This window comes from Mercenaria mercenaria, chromosome 15 (assembly GCF_021730395.1).
Source record: "Mercenaria mercenaria strain notata chromosome 15, MADL_Memer_1, whole genome shotgun sequence".
In the NCBI taxonomy this organism is placed as follows: Eukaryota; Metazoa; Mollusca; class Bivalvia; order Venerida; family Veneridae; genus Mercenaria; species Mercenaria mercenaria.
Window position 1 is genome coordinate 62,205,695 of NC_069375.1, and position 27,826 is coordinate 62,233,520.

Consider the following 27,826-nt stretch of genomic DNA (forward strand, 5'->3'; position numbering starts at 1 on the left):
AAGTTTCAGCTTGCATATAAAAACGTTCTTTAACCAAAGATGGATACAGGCACTGGGATGAGTGCAATAGTAATTTCTATTTGTTCACAAAGTCAAGCTAAAATGAATATTGAGTTGAAACTCTAATAGGCCTGTCAAGAATTTTAAATTTAAAGCAAAGGCTTTTATTCAAGAATGCGTAGTTTAACACGAGTCATCTTTCAGATTCTCATATAACTCGAGTAAAAAGTTGATCAAGACTCTCCCTCCATGCACTCATACATAAACACACTTACACAATTTTAGGTTGTCTGATGGCTTTTCAGCTTTTGATAGCGAATGAAGACATTATTTCAGCAAGTACGTACGTTTTCTTCCTTGATTTCAGGCAGAGATTGGCCCTGAAGTATAAAGTGTGGCCTTCCATAAGCCAGCTGCATGAATCTGCCCTTACAGTTACAGGTAGAAACACCGACCTGCTGCTTTCTCACATGACAAATGTTTTACAAGCCATGCCTTGCTTCCAACATACAGGGCTGTAGGCAAGTGCTTTAAAGTCAATGACCTTTACCATTCAGGTATAAAGGGCCCCCTAAATTGAAATGTTATGCAAAATTGTTCAATTCATAACTGAATAATGACTGATACATACACCGTTTAAGAAATGTAACTTCAAATTCGTAACATTGATACAGTTGACAACTATAGCTAAGCTTTAATTCTAATTTCTCATGTACTTGACAATAGAGTTCTTATAGTTTCAAACAGTTTTCCAACATAAAAATGCTGGGGAGAGCTGTATACCTTTAATGTGAAAAGTATAGCAATGGCAAAGAGAACAACATTTTTTTGTGTCATGCTGCGTCTCTCTCAAAACTGTATCCATTTTGTTACCAGTAACACAGAAAAAAGTATAACTAAATGGTCATTTAGCTTCACCTATATATCTAACACCTGCATCTAACTTGTTACCTACAATACAGAAAATGTAAACATGATGAGAGACTAACCTATACATCTAGTAATCTGACAAAAGAAAGAAGAATACATGTTATCAACATGACAAGACAGTGTTCGCGAGTAGCAAACAAAAACTAACAACATCAAGCTTTTTCAGAGCCAGTTTTCCGTCCATTCAGCTCCAGATGAAGCCTATTGTCTGTATTACCGGACTGTGCATTGAATCCAGTGTTTTGAAGACAGATTTGTGAACACTGTAGATACAATGTCTCGTTGGTTGTCATAATTTCTTTAGGGCGAACTTCCTGACATGATAAGAAATTGTTTCTTTTATAAATATCAATAATTCATTCTATGATATCAAGAACGTATATAAATATCAGATCCACAAAAGGGTAACATTTTGATGGCTGGTGACCCCATGTTTTTTTCGGTATCATTTGGAAAAATTTGGTCTACTGAACAAGAATTAGCAAATAAGTTGACCATAAGTAATATGCACAAATACTTTTTTGTGAATACTAACAATTATCTCCAGAATTATCTTCAGAAAAAAAAAACAACAACAATGAAGTGCTTATTCTTAACCTTTATCCTGCTTACTTTTTGTAGTTTACTTGTCCATCTTTAAATTTTAATAGTTCCATTTACTGTAAAAAGCGGTGTTTACCAAAACGATACCGACAGAAAGGTGAACAGTAAAATATTAATCAGACAGCATGGATGTGCTTGCTGATCATGATCTACACTGGTCGCTCAGGCAGAATCAATCCTGTCTAGCATGTTAAGGGTTACCATAAGCCGACAGAAGAACAGCTGGCTCGACCATCTGAAAATTTTTGCCAAATGTGAAGTGAAATAGAAATAAAAATGTATTAGAAACAAGAACTCTACTGACCATCAAAATTATTTGGGTCAAATACTGACCAAAGGCAATCATCCTTTGATGTTTAAAATCAGCAGACCAAGCATTCTCTACTAATTGAGTAAATATTGAGTAAATTTACCCCTCCAAGTCTCAATGTCATTGTGACCTTGAAACTTTATCCCCTTAAGCAAGATGCGCCATCTACTGACCACAGATAATCATACTATGGAGTTTGAGAACTGTTTGCTGAAGCCTTTTTTACTTACTGCGGGGAAATGATTTTTAGTCTCAAGGTCACTGTAACCTTGACCATTGACCTACTGAACCTCAATGTAATAGGGTTCATCAACTGATCACAGACAATGATCCTATGAAGTTGGACTCCTGTATGCTAAAGTATTCTTTAGTTATTGAGCAGAAACTTGTTTCAGTGTCGATGTCTCTTTTACCTTGAACTTTGACCTACTGAATCACAAAAAAATAAGGGTTCATCTACTGACAACAGGCAATCACCCTATGAGAATAATTCAATGACAGCTCTAGGCCAAAGCGTTCATGTGTTACTGAGTAGACTTCGTTTTCAGTTTTCAGTTTACTGTGACTTTGACCTTCAGCCTACTAATAACCTTGCATCCTGTATTGACCACAGACAATCATCCTAATAGAACTGACCATTGTGAGACAAAGCATACCCTACTTATTGATAAGACTAAAAGTGTCTATGGACCGATATTCATATAATGACAATATACCCTCTATTCTCATATCTCAGATATGGGATAGATATTTTGTATTATTCTTTAGGTAATGCCTACCATGTTGTGAAAGTGCTTTCCTTTCTTTTGTTTAAAGATGACGCTGATGATTCATACTTTCAAACATTCTTATTCTGTTACCCTCATGAAGTACCACTGATTTGCGTTAAGAGCATAGACAATTCGTCAAATCTACATGTAATCAATGACTTTGTACCTATATCTCTGATTAAACCCATTGTTCTTCGTTGCCAGTAAGATTTAGACGACAAATCGACACGAAAAGTTATATTTTGCTAGTGTTTTTGGGCATGCGAAAACGAAAGTAGAATGCGATGTAAAAGGTACATGCTGTGAAATTTGCTAGATAAGATCGTCTGACACTATTTTTTATCATTCCCCCGTTGCTCGGAAGTTTCTGCGATACATATGACTATGAATCTGTTTTTCCATCTAATCATACAGACGCGACGTCATAAGTTGGAGCTAAAAAGCGTAACGCCAGAAAAAACGTCGTTTTCTTACATATGACGCTTGGAAATAACTCGAGCATTTACTTGTTCTATAAATCATATTATGTTGATATTACATGAGTTCTGTTTTCCATGAATGTTTTTATTATAACAACAAGAAAACATAATTCTTTCGTTTTTTATTTCTATTTTTTTTTTCATGTTTTTACACTAAAATATTTTCCGAGCTTAAAAGTTTGTAAATTGTTCCTTAGTATCATAATGCACATCATGTATAAATGTCAACGAGTATAAATATTTTTAAAACAACATATACATGTACAATATTTTTGTAGATCAAATGACAGGATCATTATAATTCTGGACATATCTTTACAATTCAAGATTCTTAAGTATTTCTAAAATTATAGGATGGTCATCTTCGGGATATTTAACAATAACTAACACGTGCGTTCTTGAAGAAATTTCTATTATAAAAGACTACAGACGACAAAGGCATGAGCGCAAAATGTTCTTTGATTATTTTTTTTATTTTAGCGGTAGTGGTGGAATTCTCATAGTATTTGACTATTTGCTTTTGAAAACGTTTGTTCCGGACTTCCAGTTAGCTCTCCAACCGTCTGTTTCGTCATTTTCTAACACGTAGGATCCGAACTTCTCGGAATTCTGGCATTTCATGAACTTAATATATTTATTAACATGTATCTGGAATACATTTTATAAGTTGTATTTGTTTGATTTCTTATTAAAGTAAAGTGATCTGACAGAATTCTGCCCTTCCGAAAAATAAAAGAGTCGGTGTGTCAGCAGCGCCTTTAAAGAAACTATCGTAACGTCAGCGTAAACAAACGTACGCTATGGGACATTTTACTTGGACACGGAAAAAACGTAATAACTTTGTGATACACTGAATGATTTTTTTTTAAAACATACAATTATCAATAGCTGGAAGAAATAATATTTTAATTTTGTTTACAAAAACAACGCAACTTTGTTACCTGTAAATTTAATCAAGTTAAAACTTTAAGTTTGTTTCAGTTATACTTAGTCTTTACAAGTAGCGTGGGACATTTGTACTAGACATGAAAAATTTATATGTACATTTCTGACATATAAGTAAAACGTCAGATATATACATATTCCGAATAAGTACCAAAATAATATTTCCTGTGTGAAATATTATAGATTTTTGTTTTAAAACAAACGAATTAAGTATGAATTAAAAACTTTTCTTAAATCCACAAGTCGTATTTCTACTGAATCTCTACACATCCATGTCTGAACTTTTTAAGTGTATCTGACGTGTTTCTGATTACGTTGTTTTATTTTACGTGTATGACGTCAGTAGCTTATAGCAGACGCTCATTTCACGGAAATTTTATGAGCGTCAGACATGTTTTTGTTTTTCATCTGTCTGTTTTATTGTAGATGCATGGAATTTCTCTTTACCCCTCTACAGCAGCATTTCTTTGTGTTAGGTCATTTTAGGCCCACAGAAATCGTTAAAAGCTTATTTAGATTAACTTATAGCTATAAAATGAAATAGAGCTTGGTTTCTAGTTTCAGAAGATATATTACATAAGATGTATATTGTTTCATAAATAGTGATAGTGAAACTTCTTTAATAGAAAGTATGGCCAAAAATGACTTAGCTCCAACTTATGACGTCGCGTCATAGTATTCAGTAATATAAACATAAATGTGAATACCTATGGTTTATTGCGAGTAATAACTCAAAATTTCGGCTTGATTGACGCATGCGGCCTTGCACTTCCATCTTAAATTTCGGCCTTATAAAATAATTTTGACAAATTATTTACGAAAACTAAACTAGGGCCTTGCATTTTTAGTTTATTAATTTAAATCTCGATCAGTTTTTATAACTTAATCGCTAAGTTATCGGTTATTTTCATACCGATGTACGTTTTCAAATTTTCAAGATGGCGGCGACTTCTGCATCGGCGCGTCATGAATGTGCTTTTGGAAAGTGCGACTTCGTAATCATAAATCAAGACATTGGTCGATTTTAATGAATTTGGTATCATTCTAAAGCTTAAACGTTTATCTTATTATTTTTATAAATGATATCCTTAAAGAAATAAAATAAATCTTGTAGATAAAGTCGATATAAAATATTTTGAGTCTGGTCAATTTTCATGGGTTGGTTTGCGATCGGCAAAGGGCAAACCTTCAATATTTTATATTTAAAGGGCTAATGAGCGCATCGAAAATGTGTGACAATCAATCTACATTTTAAATGATTACAACCTTTTAAAATAATTACCGTTTAATTGACCGTTTTCAATCATATCTTCTTTAATGGAGCTTCACCGTCGACGTGCTAAAAACAACAAATTTTCATCTACTGTTCCCAATTGAAGTATCATAAAACAGTAATTGATTGCAAAATCCGGTCAGTTCTTAATCAGGGTCATTCTGGGTTGATGCACCCACACAGTGTGCCGCCCTGTTGATCAAAGCCGCTATTTGACGGTACAATACACGGAACATGTCCCGCGGACACCAAGCTATCCAGACTGGTTTTGAAAGGGCACTTGTGAAGATAAATATGTCGCGCTAAAACATGTACTATAACTACTGAATATGGTATAAGTGGTTGAGTTTTCTTATGAAAATGTTTAATCTTGCATAACTCGAGTATCTGGCTCCTTATTCAAGGGTTAGTAAAGTGGTGGAGGGAGGGTAGAAAAAGTCTTACCTGTTTAGCCGCGGAGCTGTCAAAATTCTTAATTTTCAAAGATAGGTTTCTTTAATTATTCCCCGACAAGAAAATATAATAAAAGCAGTGATTTGCAAATTTACATTTGAGCCGCGCCATGTGTTAACCAACATAGGGGCTTTGCGACCAGCATGGATCCAGACCAGGCTGCGTATTTGATGCAGTCTCGACAGGGTCCATGCTGTTCGCTTTCCAGAGAAACTGTTAGCTTGCTGATCCATGCTGGTCGCAAAACCACTATGTTGGTTTTTTCATGGCGCGACTCATTTTACCTTTTGTATGAAATGTTTAAGTTCGTAAAACTGAACGACATTCCTGATTTCAATATTTCAAGTGACTAGTTTACGACGAATCTGCTGTTTACAAGATACGAATGTGGTGAAACTGCTTTCCAGACAAAAATGAAATACATTCTTAACAAAAAGGAATATTTTGAACGGTGGCAAAAACATAAATATGTGTTGTTTTTGTTTTGTTTTCAAACCTTTATTAAATATTTTCAATAAATAAAATCAATGTGTTTTATTTATTAAAGAACAGAACAGAACAGAACAGAAATTTTATTTTAGACTTGAGCATTATGCTCCTCGTCCATAAAACATGATACAATCAAATACAAGGTCAACAATACATAGTCCATATTAAGTAACACTTAATCATTATGAAATAAGAAGGTATAAGTAACATGTTGATATAAACTAGTATTCTGTAAAGAGAAAACATGTACACAGTACATAAAATAGTAAAGACGGAATAGCTCAAATATATGTGGCAATAAGCATATAAAGTCTTATTCAAAATATATACTATAGCTATCATATTTGACGCGCACATTACTAAGATCTATATAGACTAAACGGAAGTTATAGACATATATAAATTGCATTACGAAGTAAAAATTCGTAAGAAAAAGTGCGGGCTATGGTAAAATGTACACAGTTGGATTTCTAGCTAGATATTAACTTTTGACATATACATTTATAAACATGTGTATATAATAGTCAGCATTATCCCAATACATTACGTCTTATTTTCAATGCACAGTTTATGAAACATGCTAGTTTATTTAGAGTTTTTTCATTTGAACTTGACAGCAACTGAGTTAGTTTAAACATATTTGGTCTTTCGTAAAAGTATTTATCGATATATCGTTTCCTTATTATTCGGTAGCCCGGGCATAAACAGATCATATGAAATTCATCTTCAATGTCTCTTGATTGACACACTTCACAATTTCTTTCTCTCCTGTCTATTCTATTCTGGCCATATCGACCTGTCTCAATTCTCAAACAGTGCGCGGAAATTCTAAACTTAGTGATTATCGCTCTATACAGTTTATTACTTATAATGCTGAGATAGTCGGCGTATTTAAAGTCACACTTTAAGTGATTGTATACATACAACACTTGATTGTCTCGTAATTCACTTCTCCAATTTTGTTTGAAAGTATCAATAAGTCTTTGCTTAAATAGTGATATGAACTGATTTGGATTTACAGCTGAAGGCGTTTCCCATACATAACCAAATCCGTTTTCATATAACAACTTCTTAATATTGGCACAACAGTTAAATTTGTTATTACTCAAATCGCTCAATAACAAGGAATACGCTTTACTTACAACACAATTGTCCGAGTAAATAGTTTTAAACCAGTACTTGATAATTCTTACAAATCGGTTTACATATAATGGATAGCGACCTAGTTCTCCATATATGGCTGCATTGCACGATGTTGCCTTGACATTTAATAGTCTCTTGCTAAATTTTAAATGAACTCTTCCAATGTCCTTATTTCTGGTATATCCCCAAACCTCAGCTGAATAACTTAATATTGATGATACAAATGAATCAAATAAGTTACACATTATTCTTGGTGTAAAATCAAAGTCTTTCGTATTTATTAATAAGCAGTTCATAGCTTTCAGCGCCTTACCAACTAGCATTTGTATATTAAAGCTAAACTTGCCATGAGAGTCAAATACTACTCCCAGATAATTAAAATTATTGACTACTTCCAGCTGTGAACCATTGTATGTCCACTTTTCATTTTCTCTCACCGGACCACGTTTCCTGAAGACCATAACTTTAGTTTTGTCTATATTAACAGAAAGACCCCAACGGTCGCAGTACACGTGTAAATCTTCTAGACTTTGCTGTAATCCCTGTACTGTATCTGAGAACAACACCATGTCATCGGCATATAAGAATAATATTAACGTTAAATCATCAAAATTTAAGCCACTACCAGGTCTTGTTCCCAGGTATAATTCCAAGTCCTCAATGAACATTGACCACAACAGAGGGGAACATATTTCACCCTGTTTTAAACCTACTGCGATTTCTATAAAGTCTGAAAATTCCTTACCATGGCGTATTCTACATTTCACGTGTTCATACATTGATCTGATTATTGTCAGCATTTTACCACCAACACCCAATTTGGACATCTTAAACCATAGTGCGTTTCTGTACACGCTATCAAAGCATTTACGCATGTCAATAAAGGTAGAGTAAAAGCGTTTTCCGTTATTTAACATGTGACTTATTACACTGTGTAAGCAAAATATTGCATCTGTAGTCGATAATCCTTTCTTAAAACCAAACTGAGAATCTGATATTATATTATTTTCCCTACTCCAGTCTGACATCCTCTTATTTAAAATTGAGGTAAACATTTTTGAGATAGAACTGACTAACGTTATTCCTCGATAATTCTGTACATTGCTGTCGTCGCCTTTTTTAAAAACCGGTATAATTAATCCTTCCATCCATGCTGAAGGGAAATGGCCAGAGGACAAAACAATATTAAACAGATCTCTCAAATGTGAACCGATTATATCGCCTGTCTCAATAAAGTATTCGTTAATCATGCCGTCATTTCCGCCTGCTTTACCTCGCTTTAAAGACTTAATAGCTTGCCGAACTTCCTCCATAGTAATGACAGAATCTAGCTCTGCAAAGACGGGATCATCGACTGAAATACCATTTCGACAAAAATCTTCACTTTCGCCATCAGTTGTAACGTTAATCTCATCAGATAAATTATTAAAATATTCATAGAAATCATTCAATGAGATATTATCTCCTCGTTTATTATTTTTCTTTGAGAAAAATTTCCAAAAGTCTCGTGTTTTTTTCGACTTAAGTGCCTCAATTTCCCTCATTCTTACAATTTTATGTTTTCTGCGTTTGTCTTTTATACAGGCTTTATACTGTTTCTTTTTAATCATTAATTGATATCGATTTTCATCAGTTTTCACATCGTTGAACAATCGTAGAGCTTCCAAATACTCATTCTTTTTTACACGACAGGTTTCATCAAACCGCTCGGAACGTTTCAATATATCATTATTGTCAAATTGAACTTTAACGTTATTTGACCTAACTTCCTTATAGAACAAAGGTTTGGCTTCTTCATTTATTATCCCTACAGATCTGTTACCCGTGCTATCGACTGTATTTCTATCGGTAGCAACAGCCTCCGAATCACTCAACAAAAGGTTTAATTCTGGCAATCTTGTTATCAGCCTTCGTCTGAATTCATCTCGTTTATTAGCGAACCATTTTGTATATTGAAATGAATTCCCTTTATCATTTTCTGTGCTTTTACAGTTTATTACGACCTTAAATTCCAGAATTGCATGGTCTGAAAAGATGTTGAAGTCTGAAATTTTAAATGATTGAATGTATTTAAAATTGCATTGCTCACAAAGAAGGTAATCTATAACTGTGCTTCCCTTATAGCCACAATATGTTTATTCACCTTTAGGCTCTAGCCTACCGTTACATATCCTTAATCCTGTCGCTTTGCACATATCCAATAATTGTATACCGTAAGGATTAAACTGTGTATCCATTGACGTCCGATCAAGAGGTAAGTCTGGCACGTAATCATCGCTGTCCAGAATTGAGTTCATTCTGTCGTAAGCAATATAGTCCGATTTTAATCCAACTCGGCTATTCATGTCAAATATATTATATATGGAATCCTAAGCAGATGATGGATAAATGAGATAGGTGTGAACTTGAAACGGTTTGTTGAATAAAGCTCAGCTTGGTGCCGCTTAGTGCATGAGATTTATAAGGTCAACGTGAATGCACAATACAAGACCGTATTGAGGGTAAACCTGCTTCAAAACGACATAACAAAAATAAAAATCCTACTCATTTCGCTTCAAAACATTCAGAAAATAATATAAAACATATACAGTCGAAGCAGACGATATTTTAGGATGGAAAGATGGAAGAAGAGTGGTTTAACTGAGGCTGCTTGCGAAAAGTTTAGAGGCATGCGTTCATTGTTCAGACCCGCTGTTTCGGTCAGATGTTTTCAAGGAAACGCACTTTCGAAATGGTTCACTGTTGTTCATACAAAAAGTTTCGATTATAATGTCGGCGGCTAAGGTTCTATTCCAAAACCGAAGTATGGTATTCCAGTGCTGAATGTAATGTAAAAAAAAAGTAACCACTATGATTTCATCTAGTGCATTTCTTTTGGTGTTTCAAAAATTTTAAAAGACGGATAGAACTAAAAAATAAATAAAACCACCATTTATATATACTTTGAAATGTTTTATCCAGAATGCTGAAAACAAAGTATTTACTGGTATTTAGTTTAAAGTGCATTTTGACGCAGATGCGAATAAATTCGGATATTTCAAGAATGCCTGTATAAATTACAGACTCCGGTATATACCGGATTCCAGCAATTTGTATGAAAATTATCTTTAATGTACATATTTTGTGACCATTGTAATACTAACTCTAACCTTTTGTCAGTATATTATACATTTTATACACTAAATGCATGCTGTCGTACAATAATTTGCGTATTTTTTGCCTTGCTCTCCGATTGATAATCCCTTCAGGACATGCGCAGAAGACCGCTCCAGCTCTGGCAGACTGCAATAAGCAACATCGCTAAAAATGGCCGTGACACTGAGCGAAAAGTGAACAGATGTTGCCATATGCAAGCATCGAATGAGGATTTTACATTGATGCGTTTTGATGCGCCATGTCAGATTTTTCTGTTGATTATTTTTAACATTTGCATATCAAAATGATTATAGTGAAGTCTACAAGCAACCACCGACTGGATATATTCCTTGATGAGTTACTGAGATCATTGCGTTGGAGATGCACAGCTTAAAAATGTACCATAAATTGATTGCAGTGAAGTCTACATGCATTAAGTTAGCTCTAAAACTGTTTCAAAAATGGATAAAACAAATTAGCAGATGCGTATTGGTTGCACACAATGCTAATTACGACGCCAGTATTCAGACATCCATGTGAATGTATACTCTGTTCTTGCAGACAGTCTAAAAGAATTTGAGACGGCCTGAAATTTTAATACCCTGACAGAAACGGCAAGGGTGTCCGTGGCTAGTAATCGTTAGTAAATTACATTTTACATAACAATATCAACAAAATAATTAGCGTCTTTAAGGAAACCGTTTAACTAACATTGAAGTATATTGCTAGATAATATACTTAGACTGTAAATTACTTAACACTGTAAATAATGTGAATCTACTTAGTAAAAGTATTTCATTTTTACGTGCTTTCATCATCCTGTACAAAATTTTATCTTTAAAGGACATAATGAACAAAACGTTTGTGTGACGTTAACACCATAAATGACGTATCAACGTCACAGTATTTAGATTACCAAAACAAATAAAAAGTAAATTTACAAAAAAAAATCTGCCGTGAAGATCTCCCATTTTTATTTTATTTTCTTGTTCAGAAATGATTAAAGAAGAATATATTTGAAAATCAAGAACTTTGACCGTTCCGTTATATTTTATTTCGGCTAAACGGACATGAAATACATCGAATATTTTCGCTATTTTTCTCCACCCCTACTTCGGATATCTCTTTATTTAAGCATTTTCCAAATGAAATAATTTACAAAACGCAACATGTAAACAATAACGTTGAATTTAGCTATATTCCTGAGTTTGAAAAAATGTAATAAAATTAATTTTAATGCGATTATCACAGGAAAAACGGCGATTTCCCTTGAAAAATCCATATGCCGCTAGGTGGCGCTCCTCAAAGAAATGTGAAGTCAGAACAATTTTCTTTTTTTCTCAAAATGAAAGACAGGATATGTTAGTACATACAGACGTAATATTAGTCTTATATCTCATGCTTCGAAATTTTCGTAGGAAACCCGCGAACCACCTTAAATCATTTGCTTAAGACAGGATGATAATTGTAGTCGCACTTTGTTACTTATAGTAAATTTCTATATTCAAATTACTTTTAATTTACTTAATGAAAATTTCATAACGTGATGCAACTAAAAAAATGGAACTTAAGCTTTATGTTGTGTGCGTCTTTCTAACGTCACAACACGTCTGACGTCTGACGTCATGCCTGTTTACACGCGTCTGTTTCCCGCGCTGAGATTAAAATTTATTGCAAAATGCACATTCCAACGTAATTAAGCATAAAATAAATAAAATACGCGCTCGTGAAAATATTTGAAATTTTCTCACTTTTCAGTGAGATATATTCCATATTCACTCAAAACAAACAAATATCCTCTATTTCTAAGCTGTCGAATATACATTGACCTTTATGAAAAGAATTACTACCCCTATTTTGATAAATACTAATAAACAAAGGAAATAAATAGAGAACAGAAAAAAAACAAGTAAAGTAGGGAACACGTATCTTCAAAGAGACTTTTTAACTGACGGGTAAACACTGTGGAACATGACAATACAAAACATTTCCTTGAAATGCCACCAAAGTGTTAAGTATATGTCCACCAGGCGCGTAGCTACCTATACGCAAAAAAGACGCAGTTGCGTAGATATCTACACATGGTCCTCAAGAATTAAAAAAAGTCTAAAAATGCAATAAAGACTGACTGAAGGGGGGAGGGGGTATATACCGATATATTTCCTTTCTTTCAGAAGAATTCTTAACAGCGATTGTTGTCGCGATTTCAATAATATGAAGTGATATGACGTATATATTAAGTATAGGAAGATATATCTTTCTTAAAAAGTTCATCACCGCGAAGTTTAAATATGGCCGAATGCAAATCAGATGGTTCGACTTATCCAGACGTTTAGACGAGAACCTGAGTCTAAATGATGAAGTTAGGCACAACGTTCCCGAGGCATACACTTAACAAATTTTCTAACTCTCCCAGTAGTCTTTCCGCTTTAATACTAAAACTACCGTCGTCCGAAGATGATACTGTGAAATTTTCAGGACAGTTTAAAGAATGATAGACATTGTTTGATGGAAAACTAACTAACAACAAACATTTCAGTAATTTGTACATTTTGTGTTTTATTTGATGTAATCCTGATGATTTACAAAGTCGTAATTACTGCCAGTAAATGCAATTCATGACATGAAAGTCATCTTACCTAATCTTAAAAAAATCATTTGATTGCTACCAAAATAGTTCTCAGTGGATTAAAAAATAAAACAACAACAACAACAACAACAAAATATGCACAGTCGAGCTTAAAAACAAACTTAAAGTTGATGATTTTAGTACACACACGACATCGTTTCTTGAGTCAGAACATCACGCGTCATGTAGTCGAAAATTTTACATTTACAATGTTATCATAATATTTGGATATTATGTAAATGTAAAATTTTCGACCACATGACGCGTGTTCTGACTCAAGAAACGATGTCGTGTGTGTACTAAAATTATCAACTTTGATGTTTTTTTAAGCTCGACTGTACATATTTGATTATTTAAACATTTCCCGTGTTTCAGTCACGTACTATCAGGATTCAATTTACATGTACTCTAAATTTGCAAGAATATTAATATTCGCGCTAACTAGTTACTACTGTAGCATAATTGTTAGCTAAATTTTCGACTTTGAAAAACAAGGGTTTCATCGGATTAGTGATAAAATCTGCTATTTTAGCCTTATTTCATTGTTCATTTTGTATCAAACGTTGTCTTATACATTGTTCTAAATTTCCTGGGAAATGTATATAGTTCTCTTCGGTATTTTTTTAAAGATTTGCGAAAATGCTACTGGTATCGTAAGAAAACTTAAAGTGATAAGGTGTTATTTTACTGTAAAGTTTGTACTGTAAAATGACAATAACCAAAAACATTCAATTTTACTCACCGTGCTCGTTACTTTTGTAAACATCCTGCGCAATGCCTGCGCCGTCGGAAGCGCGATGCCTTTATTTCAGTGCGGCACATTTTGTGCTGCAGGCAACGTTTCATACCCGTGTATTTACAAAAGCTATCGGTCATGTTAGTATTAGACCTTTACAACGGACACGGAGTTGTAAATGAAAATGTAGAGTGACGTACTATGTACTGGGGGATTTCTCATATAAAATTCGAAACACGTCAGTTTCAATAAACAGCGGCGTCGCATATAAAGTCACAAATTGGGTCTTTATTAGTCCCCTACTGGTTGAAAACCAGTTTCGGGGACTATAGGAATGCACTTTTCCGTCATTCCGTCCGTCCGTCCGTCTGTCCGTGCCCGCGAAATGATGGTTAAGTGACTGCATAACGGTACTTTCTCTTTGATGTCATTCATTCCGTTCTGTTTATGTGACTATTTTTCTTTTTATGTGACTGTTAGAACAATAGAGAGAACAATGGGGGAGTCACATAAAGACCGTTTCGTTAGAACGTCCGTCCGTCCGTCCGCAATTTCGTGTCCGGTCCATAACTCTGTCATCCATGAAGGGATTTTAATATTACTTGGCACAAATGTTCCCCATGATGCGATGACGTGTCATGCGCAAAACCTGGACCCCTAGCTCAAAGGTCAAGGTCACAATTGGAGGTCAAAGGTCAACAAGGCTTTTTTCCTGTCCGGTCCACAACTCTCCCATCCTTGAAGGGATTTTAGTATTACTTGGTATAAATGTTCCCCATGATGAGTTGATGTGTCATGCGCAAATTCCGGACCCCTAACTCAAAGGTCAAGGTCACAATTGGAGGTCAAAGGTCAACAGGGCTTTTTTCCTGTCCGGTCCATAACTCTCCCATCCATGAAGAGATTTTAATATTACTCGGCACAAATGTTCCCAATGAGGAGTCGACGTGTCATGCGCAAAACCTGGAACCCTAGCTTAAAGGTCAAGGTCACAATTGGAGGTCAAAGGTCAACAAGGCTTTTTTCCTGTCCGGTCCATAACTCTCCCATCTATGAAGGGATTTTAATATTACTTAACACAAATGTACCTCATAATAAGACGATGTGTCATGCACAACTGTAAGACCCCTAGCTCAAAGGTCAAGGTCACACTTAGCAGTCAAATGTTAACATAGCATGAACAGGGTCTGTTTCGTGTCCGGTCCATAACTCTGACATTAATTAAGGGATTTTAATATCACTTAGCACAAGTGTTCCCCATGATGAGACGACGTGTCATGCGCAAATCCCAGACCCCTAGCTCAAAGGTCAAGGTCACAATTGGGGGTCAAAGGTCAACAGAGTTTTTTTCCTGTCCCGTCCATAACTCTGCCATCCATGAAGGGATTTTAATATTACTTGGCACAAATGTTCCCCATGATGAGGCAACATGTCATGCGCAAAGGCCAGACCCTTAGCTCAAAGGTCAAGGTCACAATTGGAGGTCAAAGGTCAATAAGGTTTTTCCCTGTCCGATCCAGAACTCTGTCATCCATCAAGGGATTACAATATTACTTGGCATAAATGTTTCCCATGATAAGACGACGTGTCATGCGCAACACCCAGTACCCTAGCTTAAAGGTCAAGGTCACACTTTGAGATCAAAGGTCAAGAGGATTTTTTTCCTGTCCGGTCTATAACTTTGTCATGCAAAGCAGGATTTAGATATCAGTTGGCACAAATATTCCCCTGGATGAGACAACATGTCATGCGCAAGAACCAGGTCCCTAGGTCTAAGGTCAAGGTCATATTTAGAGGTCAAAGGTCAAATTCAAGAATGACTTTGTACGGAACATTTCTTCTTCATGCATGGAGGGATTTTGATGTAACGTGGACCAAATGTTCACCACCATGAGGCACCCTTGTTTTTAGAATTACGTCCCTATGTTTTACTATAAATAGATTTTATTGTAACTTTTTTATTACTGGCGGTAGAGAAAAATCGAGACCACTTTTCTGTGGTACAGCATGCATGTTACATCCATTTTTTAGGTGTATTATGACCTATCTCTACCTGGTAAAGAGTTTCTTGTGGACTTATATTATATAGATTTTTTTTTTAAAGATTAATTTCCCTTTGTTGTTACTATAAATAACTTACATGATAACATTTTTATAATCAGCCAAAAAATTCAATATGAAAACAACTGTAGGTTTTTATATATATAAATTTTAATCCAAGTGTTTTGTTATAACATATTGTATATATAGTACAATATTGTTTATACATCATTGACAGATATCAGTTCATTATGTTATACTGCAGTAGAGAAAATTAGGTGCCTTCCAGTAGGGGACTTTGTATTGCATGGCAATACTTCATTCACTTGTTATAAGCATATTATATACCATATTTGATGGATAATATGTCATTCCAAGCGGAAGTTGTTGGCCGAAAACTGTTTTTCATCTATTTGTATTAACCATGTAGTTGAAATTACTTCGAGCGGCCCCAAATATAATCCAAGTCTTTCTATCCTAGTAAGCTTCGTGGTGATATTTCAATCTAACTGCGAGTTATTGAACTGAATTTTTTTTCACACCATAATTATGTTATACCGTGTTCAAGTCATTTTAATTGAATAATCTTCTTGATTGAAAAACCTTCTATTCTGTTCTAGAGTTAGGGTTATTGGCGACATTGACATTGACTTAGGCGGTCCCACTAACTTCTACAGAAGCTTGTTATAAACAGAGTTTGGTGACAATTTATCAATTCGAACTTAAGCTATAGACTGGACACCATCTGCTCTGCTTGACGATCCGATTATTGAATGATTTTTTTATCTATTTTTAGTGTGATATTTTGACCTTTGCAGCATTTCCCCTAAGGCCATCAACACTGCCAAAACAAAGCAAAGTTCCGATCGGGATTTTAACCACAACTCTCCAAAATTCCTAAATGTAAAAATGTATTCTTAGATCACTGCACACAGTGGAGTTTTTCAAGAACAGCACATTTAGTAATGAACTTCTGGCTGCAAACACAATTCGAGCCTTGGTTTTTCTTGAAGCTACCTGTGGGCAAGGTTTCACTCTAATATAAATTCATTGAGAGACACATTTTTTAAAAAAATGTTTTAGCAATAGTGATATTGCCATTGACTCTAGCGCCTCAAACACTACCAAAGCTAGGTCTCCAAATAAATTTGCTATAGACTACTTATCGTGAAAACTTGCCAATCTGAAAAGTTGTTGACCAGAACCACCTTACCCCAAGCTAGTAATCAATAACCAGGTATTTTCTATAACGGCACTATGTCTGAATTCTTGTACGACATGCATTTACTGGGATAAACATAGTTTCATTAATTATTGCATTTTAATATGTAATTATATAAAAATGGCTTAAATTATTGGAGTGCAAGGAAAGGGGTAAAATGAAAATTGAGGTATTGGTACCATTTTATAACTATGACTTTATCACTAATAACGCAACAAGATTTTATAAAAAGTGCATAGTCCATAGTGCAAATGTAGTAACTGTACTGTTTTCCTATAAACTAAACAGATGAAAGCCACGATACATGGCTGGACTGAAGTTCGTGACTGGTTTCTAAAATGTTATGATTTATAATAGATATTTTGTTAATTATAAGAACGAGGAAGAAACACTTGCCTTATTTCTTTTAAGATAAAATGCTCGTCACGAGCCTCGCGTTTTATTATGTTAATTAAATAGTTGAATAAATTCAGTAAAGAAATCTCACTTGTGTAAGATTATCTATGTATTTTATCAACATCTGTAAAATTCAAGTATTAAGACCGTCGACATTTTCCTTTCAAATAATTCACTTATGTGAACGTTTATCAAAATTATGTAATTCTGTATTATGTTGAAAGAATATACAGTATTTGAAATTTCGACCGTTTCATTGAAATCAATGGTAAATAGAATGAAAAGTTGGTTGCTTCGATGAATTCTTAAAAGTTTGTGATTTTGAGCAGTGTAGTTTATAAAACTTCTAGAGTGTATGTTTCATTAAATGGTAATGCATGAAACATCGCTTGGTGGACATCGCTCTAGCTAGCAAACTACGGGGAAAGCGACACACGATAAGTAGAGTACATTAGCATGTATTCAAAATGTCGAATTATATTTCACTTGTCCATAATACTTCAAACCGCCGACCTGTGTAGAACTAATTATTTTACGAATCTGTAGGGACTATACTCTCGTCTCTTATTAATATTCAATAAACAAATTGTCAATATAGTTATGGTATCTCCAAAGTGCTGTTGTTAAAAGAACAATGAAATGCATAGAAACTCATTTTGGTAAGATATTTAGCTTCCTCTGACAAGATGTCAGATCTTCGAAAAATACTCAGCATTTCCCAAGCGGTATACTTTACAAATTGTTATGTGATAGAGGTAGCTCTTCCTTCCACATGCCCATGTAAATAATGGAAAGTTTATCCATTGTGGATATTGTTTATTATTTTTTTTTTATTTTATTTTATTTATTTATTTATTTATTGTTTTGATTTTATAGCAAAAAAAAATAACACATGTTTTTTTAGCGTTATACAGTATTTCACATATAATTGACGTCATCAGTTCCATACCAAGCCCTTTGAGAGAAGGTTTTAATTCCTAAATCTAATATGCACATTTTAATAGAAAAAAAGTGAAAATGTGAAATAGCTTCCTTTTGCACTAGTCTAAGCCCTTAATTTATCTTCAATATCAACTTGAACTGGTAAAAGTTTTGAGATGGCCCCTCAAATTTGACTGAAGTACAGAGTACATGTACGTTTACATTTCCATGTCCGTGTCCGTGATAAAGGTCTATTTACAGCACAGGCAACGGATAGTCAACTCTGTATTTACAACACTTCGAGCGATCGGTCAGTTCTGCATTTACAGCACAGGGAGTATTGGTCATCTAAGTACTTACAACAAAGGCAAAGATTATTCAGCTCAGTATCTACAGAAAAGGGAGCAATCGGTCAGGTCAATATTTACACGGGAGGGGATCCAATATATGTATTCCCAAATGGGCTCTGCTTAAAATCATATGTTGTGCTTCCGGTAGTGCATATGTGGTAAACATTTCACAGAAAAATACGTGAGATTTTTATTTGTGATTGAATATTGTGAACATGACATTGTTTTGCCAAAATATCGCGATGCAGTAAAAATATAAATATTGAAAACCAAATAAACATTTCATTACTGCCAGGTCGTACATGCAGATAAAGTTGTGCTGACAAAACGTTCACCTACCAATCTCGGGACTGTAAGTTCAAAACACCTGTTTGACCATTTTCATTATCATTTTTTTTTAATTTCCTCTGTAAACTTAGAATGCAGGAAAATTATCACTTATCGTGATTTATTGTTCATTTATTGAAAGAAATACACAAGTATTTGACATTCTTCTACATACAAGTTATTACCATAAAATGTTGTAAGAATTAAACCAGTATCAATGAAATGACATTATATCGATTTAATGAAAACAATCTGAATTGAATTTGAACCCACGGTAACATGTGTGAAAGTCGGAAAACTTATCACTACGCCACTGTGCCATTGGTAAACTTTGCATGTTATTTTGGTCAATTTAGATATTTTCAGGTTACAAATATGATGTAAAATAAAGAGTGGCACCTGTCAATACGAACGGACAACAACTTTCAATTTCTAAAATAATGCTACCTCCGTTCTAGAACCTGGAATAGTATGGTGCGGGGAAGCGATATATAAATTTTGTAGTTTAGGTTATACACATACTGAATATTTTTGTAAGATTGTTTTTATATTGATCTAAGTATGTGGGAAAAAAATCCTACAAAGTTTTGTGAAACAGGCTCAAGAGCATCTTTTAGCATGAAATATATCACTTAGAAATAACATAAACACTATGCACCATTATTTTTTGTGCAAGAAAAATATCAGTAATCTAAAATGCCAACACCCTGAAAATGAGTTAGAGGTCACACAATTAATGAATATTATTATCATTACTCTTCCATAAATTGAACATCAGCTTAACTAAACCAAACACATTAAAAGTTCAACTGAACAGTTAAAAGGTCAACTAAGGAGAGTAGGGACACAACCTGTAATTACAATTCCCAAAGAGATGTAAATATTCAGTTATATTGCAGCAGGTAAACTTATCAATGAAATTAGCCATTAGTTTTAAAACCAAGCGTTAAAGTTGACTTTAAATAATTTGATTACAGAAAAAAATGGGTAGTTATCATTTAGTTACACCATTTTTTTCAGTGAAAATCTGTATTTCAAATAAGATGAATGACGGCTAATTAATGATTTTCCAGAGGACTGGTTGACATGCAGCAGATAAACAATGCAGGTTAATACTGCCTGCTATTGTAATTGTATATTTAGATTTTATGCCATTCATTTCTCTATGTATAATAAAATCTGGCCTCGCCTGGCCTGACCTGGCCCGGTCCAGTCGAAAATTGAGCTCATCGGGCCAGGCCAGGCCAGAGATTAGAACATGCCGTTACAAATATGGTGTAAAATAAAGAAAACGCCCGAAAATATTGGTGAAGATTAATAATTAATCAATACTAACGGACAACAGCTTTCAATTTATAAAATAATGCTATCTCTATTCTAGGATCTGGGATAGTATGATGCAGGGAAGCGATAAATAAATTTTGGAGTTTAGGTTATACAAATACTGAATATTTTTGTAAGATTGTTTTTATATTGATCTAAGTAGTTGAAAAAAAATCCTACAGTTTTAAGAAACAGGCTCAAGAGCATCTTTTAGCGTTAAATATATCATTTAGAAATAAATAAACACGATGCACCATTATTTTTTGTGCAAGAAAAATATCAACAATCTAAAATGCCAACACCCTGACAATGAGTTAGAGGTCCCACAATGAATATCCTCATTTCATTACTCTTCCATAAATTGAACATCAGCTTAATTAAACCAAACACACATTAAAAGTTCAACTGAACAGTTAAGAGGTCAGCTAAGGATAGTAGGGACACAACCTGTAATTACAATTTCCGAAGAGATGCATTCACTGCATGCAAATATTCAGTTTTATTCTATACCTATTTTATCTATCCAGTCGCGAACGTTCCTTTGCAACACGTGACCGTATAATATATTACGGTATTTGAATGCACGTGCGTACAAAAATCCTGTATTTTCTGTATTTGGACGCTCGCGCGTACAAAAAATCCTGTATTTTCTGTATTTGGACGGTTCAACAGTCCCATGTTGAACATACGATAAAGCCCGAAACGCGTGAAAATGTTCCAAATGTGAATCGGATATAGGCGCTCTATGTACAGGGTTTGATTATGCGTCTTGAAATCTGGATTTAATTTGAGCTTTTTTTTGTTTACAACACACAAAAATGATTCAAGGGATAACAATGCTATCTTATTTAGATATTATAACGTTCGTTAATAATCAAAAACTTAAAAATACAGTAAAGAGGGTCATCAGATGTTGGAATATTTGAAAAGTCGCTTAAAGAAGCCATTCCGGACGAAACCTAGAAATCGGTATCAGCCCTGACTGTCTGAATAGCTACGTCAGCAGTTTTTATTTAACGGTTAAGAAACAAAATGGAGAAGATTATGAATGGCAACGGACGGGCGGTAAGCATCCAAAACATGCCTGCTCTAAAATTCAGTTTTGGTCGGATCGTCACCAAACTTGCTAACAATGTTTGTGGGCATTACCTCGCGACCAATTTCGATAACCAGCCAAATTGTACCAGGCACTCTTTGATTATAGTCATTGAATTACTCGAAAAACGGGAAATTTAGCCTTGTCTGCTCTTTTAAGTCGAACAGTTTTCATCCGATCTTCACCAAACTTGCTGACAATGTTTGTTGGCATATAATATCTCAGCCAAGTATTATTACCACCCAAATTGCCAAATGGCTGTTGTAGGGAGGTTGCACCATAAACTTTTTTAATGATGATACGCAGAAAAAACAACATTCAATGAATTACGTATATTACGTATAAAGTGAAATAAATATAGAATAAAAAGATTATTTAAGGTCTAACATTGTTCTGTATAATATATATTTGCACTCATACCAAGCTGGGAAAAACTAGAAAAGGCAGGAATACAATATTCAGTGAAACATTGTTAATTTAAACTATTATTATAGTAAGATAAAATAGATATAGAATAAAAAGGTTATATAACATTGTACTGTACAATACGAGATATAGAGAATAACAGGTTACTGTCTTTTGAGAAAGGGTTTCACAGACGAGGCTAGATATGGTCCTGGAAGGAGCGAGGCTCCAAAGACAGTAACCTGTTATTCTATTTATCATGCCATAATCTATTAACTTTTATCCTACCATTATGCGAAATAAAGTGCAAAAATGGGCTATTCCAGATAATATCTGACCCCCCCCCATGGAAGGCACCTTTTTTTTGTCCAAGGGGGGCATTTCCTGACAGTTGTCCAGGGGGGTCTGTCCGGGGGGGGGGGGGGGTTCTGGAAACGGTTTGTCCACGGGGGTCTTTTCGGGCCAAAATGCCTTCCATAGTCCTGTCCAGGGGGGTCTGTCCAAGGGGTTTCTGGAAACAGTTTGTCCAAGAGGGTCTTTTTGGGCAAAAATGTCCTGTCCAGAAGGGTCTGTCCAAGGGGGGTTCTCGAAAGAGTTTGTCCAAGGGGGTCTTTTGGGGCCAAAATGCCTTCCATAGTCCTGTCCAGGGGGGTCTGTCCAAGGGGGGTTCTCGAAAGAGTTTGTCCAATGGGGGTCTTTTGGGGCAAAAATGCCTTCCATAGTCCTGTCCAGGGGGGTCTGTCCAAGGGGGGTTCTCGAAAGAGTTTGTCCAAGGGGGTCTTTTTGGGCAAAAATGCCTTCCATAGTCCTGTCAATGGGGGGGGGGGGGGGGGGGTCTGTCCAAGCGGGGTTCTGGAAACAGTTTGTCTAAGGTGGTCTTTTTGGGCAAAAATGCCTTCCATAGTCTTGTCAAGTGGGGTCTGTCCAAGCGGGGTTCTGGAAACAGTTTGTCTAAGGGGTCTTTTTGGGCAAAAATTCCTTCCATAGCCTCGCATAGTCTTGTCAAGAGTGGTCTGTTTAAGAGGGTGTCTGGAAAACAGTTTGTCCAAGGGGGTCTTTTAGGCCAGAAATGCCTTCCATCTTGTCAAGGGGTGGGGGGGGGTCTGTCCAAGGGGGTCTTTTAGTAAAAAATGCCTCTCAGTCTTGTTTAAGGGGTCCTAGAAACGCTATGTCCAAGGGGTGTTTTCGGGCAAAAATTCCTTCCTCATTTTTGTCTTGAGGGGAGGATGGGGTGAGGGTGTGGGGGGGGGGGGGGGCGTTTTTAAAGTGAAATGTCCAGAAAAGGTTTATTCTAGGTGGACTTTAGGGTAAAAATGGCTTCCATAGTCTTGTCTAAGTGGAGGGGGTTGGGGTGTCTGTTCAAGGGGTTCTGGAAATTGTTTGTCAAAGAGGGCATTTTCAGGCTAAAATGCCTTTCATAGTCTTGTCCAGGTAGGTCTGTCAGGGGCAAAAATGCGTTTCATAGTATTGTTCAGGAGGGTCTGTCTGAAGGTGGGGGGAAGGGGGAAGGGATTAAAAATGCCTTCAGTAATTATGCTGTGGTGGTCCTTTCTGGAAAAATGCATTCCATTATGAGTCTTGTCCAGGGAACGCGTTGGGAGCGGGGAGCGGTCTGGAAACAGTTTGTCCTAGGGGATTGTTTTGGGGAAATTGAGAATTGAAAAAAATGCGGATAGAGAACTAGTTATGCCAACTTTTAGTGTGCTATAAATATGTCAATGAAGGCAACTTTTGGTAACTGTAAATCAGAACTGCGATGTAACAACTGAAATGCACCTTTTTCTTTCTGCATTGTGGGCATAATATGATTAACATGACTAACAAAATAATTTTTGTTCACAATATTATTTCAGTATCATTTTATTATTATCATTATATTTGTTGACCACAAAAACACGAGGGCCATGATGGCCCTATATCTCTCACCTGTTATCATTGCACTTGAGGACAAGAAGGTCCTCAGAAAAAATATCTAAGTCCAAAGGACAGGAACAATAAAGGGAAGAAATTTAACCAAAAAGAAAAAAAACATACAAGGTATAGATAATTATGTTAAAATACACCTAAAACTTGGAGGTATCATCCATGTTGTACCACAGAAAACTGGTCTCGTGTTTTCCCTACGGCCAATAATAAAAAAGTTACAAAAAATAAGCTATTTATAGTAACGTAAAAGGGAATTGTTAGTGGACAAAAGAAGGATCTGCCAAATAAATCTGTTGACATAAATGAAATTTCAGATCAGTATCTTCATTAGTTATGGAGATATAACAATTTTAATTTGAAATAAAGGGAGGTAATTTGACATAAAATCAGTCCGTAGTTATCTACCCTGATTGTCTCAGTCCAACTAATAACAATAATGAAATTTCCTGTAAGAACTTACTGATATAAATCCATTTTGATTACAATCAGGGGAGGTAATCAGATATAGAATAACTCTGGAACCTATGACTGGATCTGATTTGTCATGGAATCCAAGATTTATTGTTGTTGAAGACATTTTGGAAGTTTATATCAAATAAAACCATAAATGAAGTCTCTATATGGCTGCAAAAGCCAAAATAGCAAATTTTGGACCTTTCAGGGGCCATAACTCTAGAACCCATGATGGAATCTGGCCAGTTGAAGAAAGAAAGCAAGATCTTGTGGTGATACAAGTTGTGTGCAAGTCTGGTGAAAATCAAATCATAAATGAAGCTGCTATTGTGCCCACAAGGTCAAAATAGCTAATTTTGGCCCTTTCAGGGGCCATAACTCTGGAACCCATTTAGGGATCTGGCCGGTTCAAGAAAAGAACCGAGATCTTATGGTGACACAAGTTTTGTGCAAGATTGATTAAATTCATATCATAAATGAAGCTGCTATTGTGCAGACAAGGTCAAAAAAGCTAATTCTGGCCCTTTCAGGGACCATCACTCTGGAACCCATAATGGAATCTCGCCAGTTCAAGAAAGGAATCGAGATCTTATGGTGATACAAGTTTTATGTAAGTTTGGTTAAAATAAAATCATAAATGAAGCTGCTATTGTACAGACAAGGTCAAAATAGCTAATTCTGGCCCTTTCAGGGGCAATAACTCTGGAACCCATAAAGGAATCTTGCCAGTTCAAGAAAGGAATCGAGATCTTATAGTAATACAAGTTCAGTGCCAGTTTGGTAAAAATCAATCACAAATAAAGCTGCTATTGTGCAGACAAGGTCAAAACAGCTAATTTTGACCCTTTCAGGGGCCATAACTCTGGACCCATAATGGGATCTGGCCAGTTCAAGAAAGGAACCGTGATCTTATGGTGATACAAGTTGTGTGCAAGTTTGGTTAAAATAAAATCATAAATGAAACCACTATCGCGCAGACAAGAAATGGTTGACGGACGCACGGACGAACGGAAGGTCGACTGACGAAGGGTGATAACAAAAGCTCACCTTGTCACTATGTGACAGGTGAGCTAAAAATGTTGCATCACAAGGTTACTTCCATAAGATATGTAATATTCCAGACAATAAGAAGTCATCTACTGCTATTCAATACAGTAAATTGAATAATTTATCTTTTTTGCCAAGTCACAAAACTGAACAACTGACTTGCCACTAGTTTTAGTGGGGTTATTTTGTTTATCTGATTGTTCTAGTTTGGTCTCAATAATTGGGGTTACAAAACTTTCCAATATAAAACAGATTAAGAAGATGAGAGATTTATTTTATCATTTAATACTAAAAACAATAAACTATTTAACAGATAGAAATCCACATAACAAAGAGTGTTTTGGTAGTAGTTGACATGCATCACCAGGTCCTCTCCTTTTTTCCTTTAAATATAGTGCAGGTAAAATTGTGGGAACCATAAAACAGTTTTTAGAATTACAAGGTATTGTTACACACAGATATTATTGACAATTTCCACTAGAAGTGAAAAAATACACTGGCTATAAACCACAAAATACAATGAGGGCTTTCCATGAACAAAAAATGCAAATAGTATTATCTGTCAACATTTAAATATGTACAAATAGATAGTTGTGCAGATCCTTTTTTTGATGAGGAATTAATGCTTTGTAGAAATATCATCCTATCGTTCTTCATGTCCATTAAAATTGTTTAAATCAGTATATTAGATTATATTTACAGCTTGATTATAGTGCAACTGAAACATTTGACAGGCACACGGACAAATTGTTGCTAGAATACAGTATGTTTATCGTCGCTGTGTTCAGTATCGGTTTTTTTCCGACAATATCAAGAACAGACAAAAAAGGTAAGTTATCAACATTTTAATAAAAAATATTTTTCAGATTGTATTTTAAAAGACATGTTTAAATGCTTTTCAAGCAGGTAGTACAACTGTATGTGACTGAAAATGTTGCAGGTGTATATGGATTTATATTTTAGAACAACAGAAATTGCACAAACAGCCTCAGAGTTTATTGAGCTTTTAAATGCCTTCTTCAAACTAATTTTTTTAATAGCATTTACTTAAAAAATCCTCTTTCAAGTCTCAATTTTAAAAAGGCAGACTCAGTCAGCTGATATCGTATTTATAAAAATTCTTACTGTCAACATGTTACAATTTGCAGTTTTGAAAGACATAATTATGATGCAGTTTTGTGTAAAAAATGCCAATAATAGAATTTGTTCAAACTGAACAGTTTCATGTTAGAAACATGAAAGTGCAAACAATCAAATATCACCATGCTTGTTTAGCTAAATTGATACTGTTAATCACTTGAAGCCTATGAGCAAGTTTTATATAGACAGATACCTCCTTGGATTTTGTGAAACTAAAATAGCAACTTAAATAATATCATTATCTCAGTTCATAAAACTGATGATTAAGAAATATTCTACTTTCATTATCATTATTATTATTATACAGTTATTTCTAAAAGAACTACATGATTTTGATTATGTAAACTTTGAAATTAATTACAACATTCATTCAAATTTGCTAGTGTCAGTCATATCTATCTCTACTCCACTTCCTCACTGAATAGATATCTGTTGCTATTGATCTTACTCGTCAAAGTCATAAATGTCTCTTTTCCTTTTCACAACCCTTACTGCTTCTTCCATTTCATCTGCAGTCACACCACATTCACCATCACTTTCACTAGATGATGATGACTCTTGCTTCTTTGACTTTGCTTCTACTCTCTGCAGTGCTTTCACAACAGCATCTTGGCTCTTCCAAATTTCAGTCATATACGGACATAATTCTTCCTTTTCAATTGTGTCAGCCAGTATATGCTTCTGAGTATTTCTTGCATTTTGCACCACCAGTGCTTTTGCCTTGACCTTCTTGTATGCCGACTCCATCCTATCAAGATTACGTAACAGAGATGGGCTACTGGCATCTCTAGCACTGTTGCTTAAAAGCTCACACTTACGTCAGCGTCACTCGAAGTCTGCCGCCCCTACAATTTCAGTTTTTTTCAGACCATCTTTTGCAAGTCTCTCACTTATCTCATTCAGAAAAGGTAATCGATATTTATCAAAACCTTTGGTACGTTCAGTGTAAATATTGATGCCCTTTCTTCTAACATGTGAAAAGGGAGATGTTGCACCACCTATCATTGATGTTATCAATTTCTGGCTGCCTAAAAAGAAATATATCTCAATGAAACAGCATCTAAATATTTCAGTCATAATAAATGTTGTGTGTTGGTGTGAGAAGATCAGATCACCACCTGTTTTTAACTGGAATAAGACTGTAGAGCACGGCATGTGCCCCAACTTGTACATTTGTCAACAAGAGCTATTTGTATGGCAGCCAAGCTGGACTATTCAAAATATTGTCACAGAAGCAGGAAAATAGTATCCAAAACGTTAAAATATCAAAAGTTTTAAGCACAAA

At 35.1% G+C, this 27,826-nt stretch overlaps 1 protein-coding gene across 1 annotated transcript; it reads right to left on the minus strand.

The window, feature by feature from the left end:
• Window positions 1-904: 904 nt before the first annotated feature.
• On the minus strand, window positions 905-27,288 carry LOC128548803 (uncharacterized). Its single transcript, XM_053524286.1, has 4 exons — window positions 26,990-27,288; window positions 9,608-9,732; window positions 7,709-9,439; window positions 905-951 (listed from the first exon to the last, which is right to left on the minus strand). Exons 1-4 carry the CDS (start codon window positions 27,286-27,288, stop codon window positions 905-907), a joined length of 2,202 nt encoding a protein of 733 aa, XP_053380261.1.
• Window positions 27,289-27,826: the final 538 nt, after the last annotated feature.

Bases quoted from the DNA above. Each gene is read 5' to 3' on its own strand.
- LOC128548803 (XM_053524286.1), bottom strand. From the start codon at position 27,288: ATGGAGTCGGCATACAAGAAGGTCAAGGCAAAAGCACTGGTGGTGCAA. The intron at 9,440-9,607 runs GTATACAATTAT...TTAAAATTTCAG, and splicing joins TACACAGTTTAATCCTTACG to ACTTCAACATCTTTTCAGAC. The intron at 952-7,708 runs GTAAGGCGCTGA...TCTGTATTGTAG, and splicing joins TAATATACAAATGCTAGTTG to GTAACAAGTTAGATGCAGGT.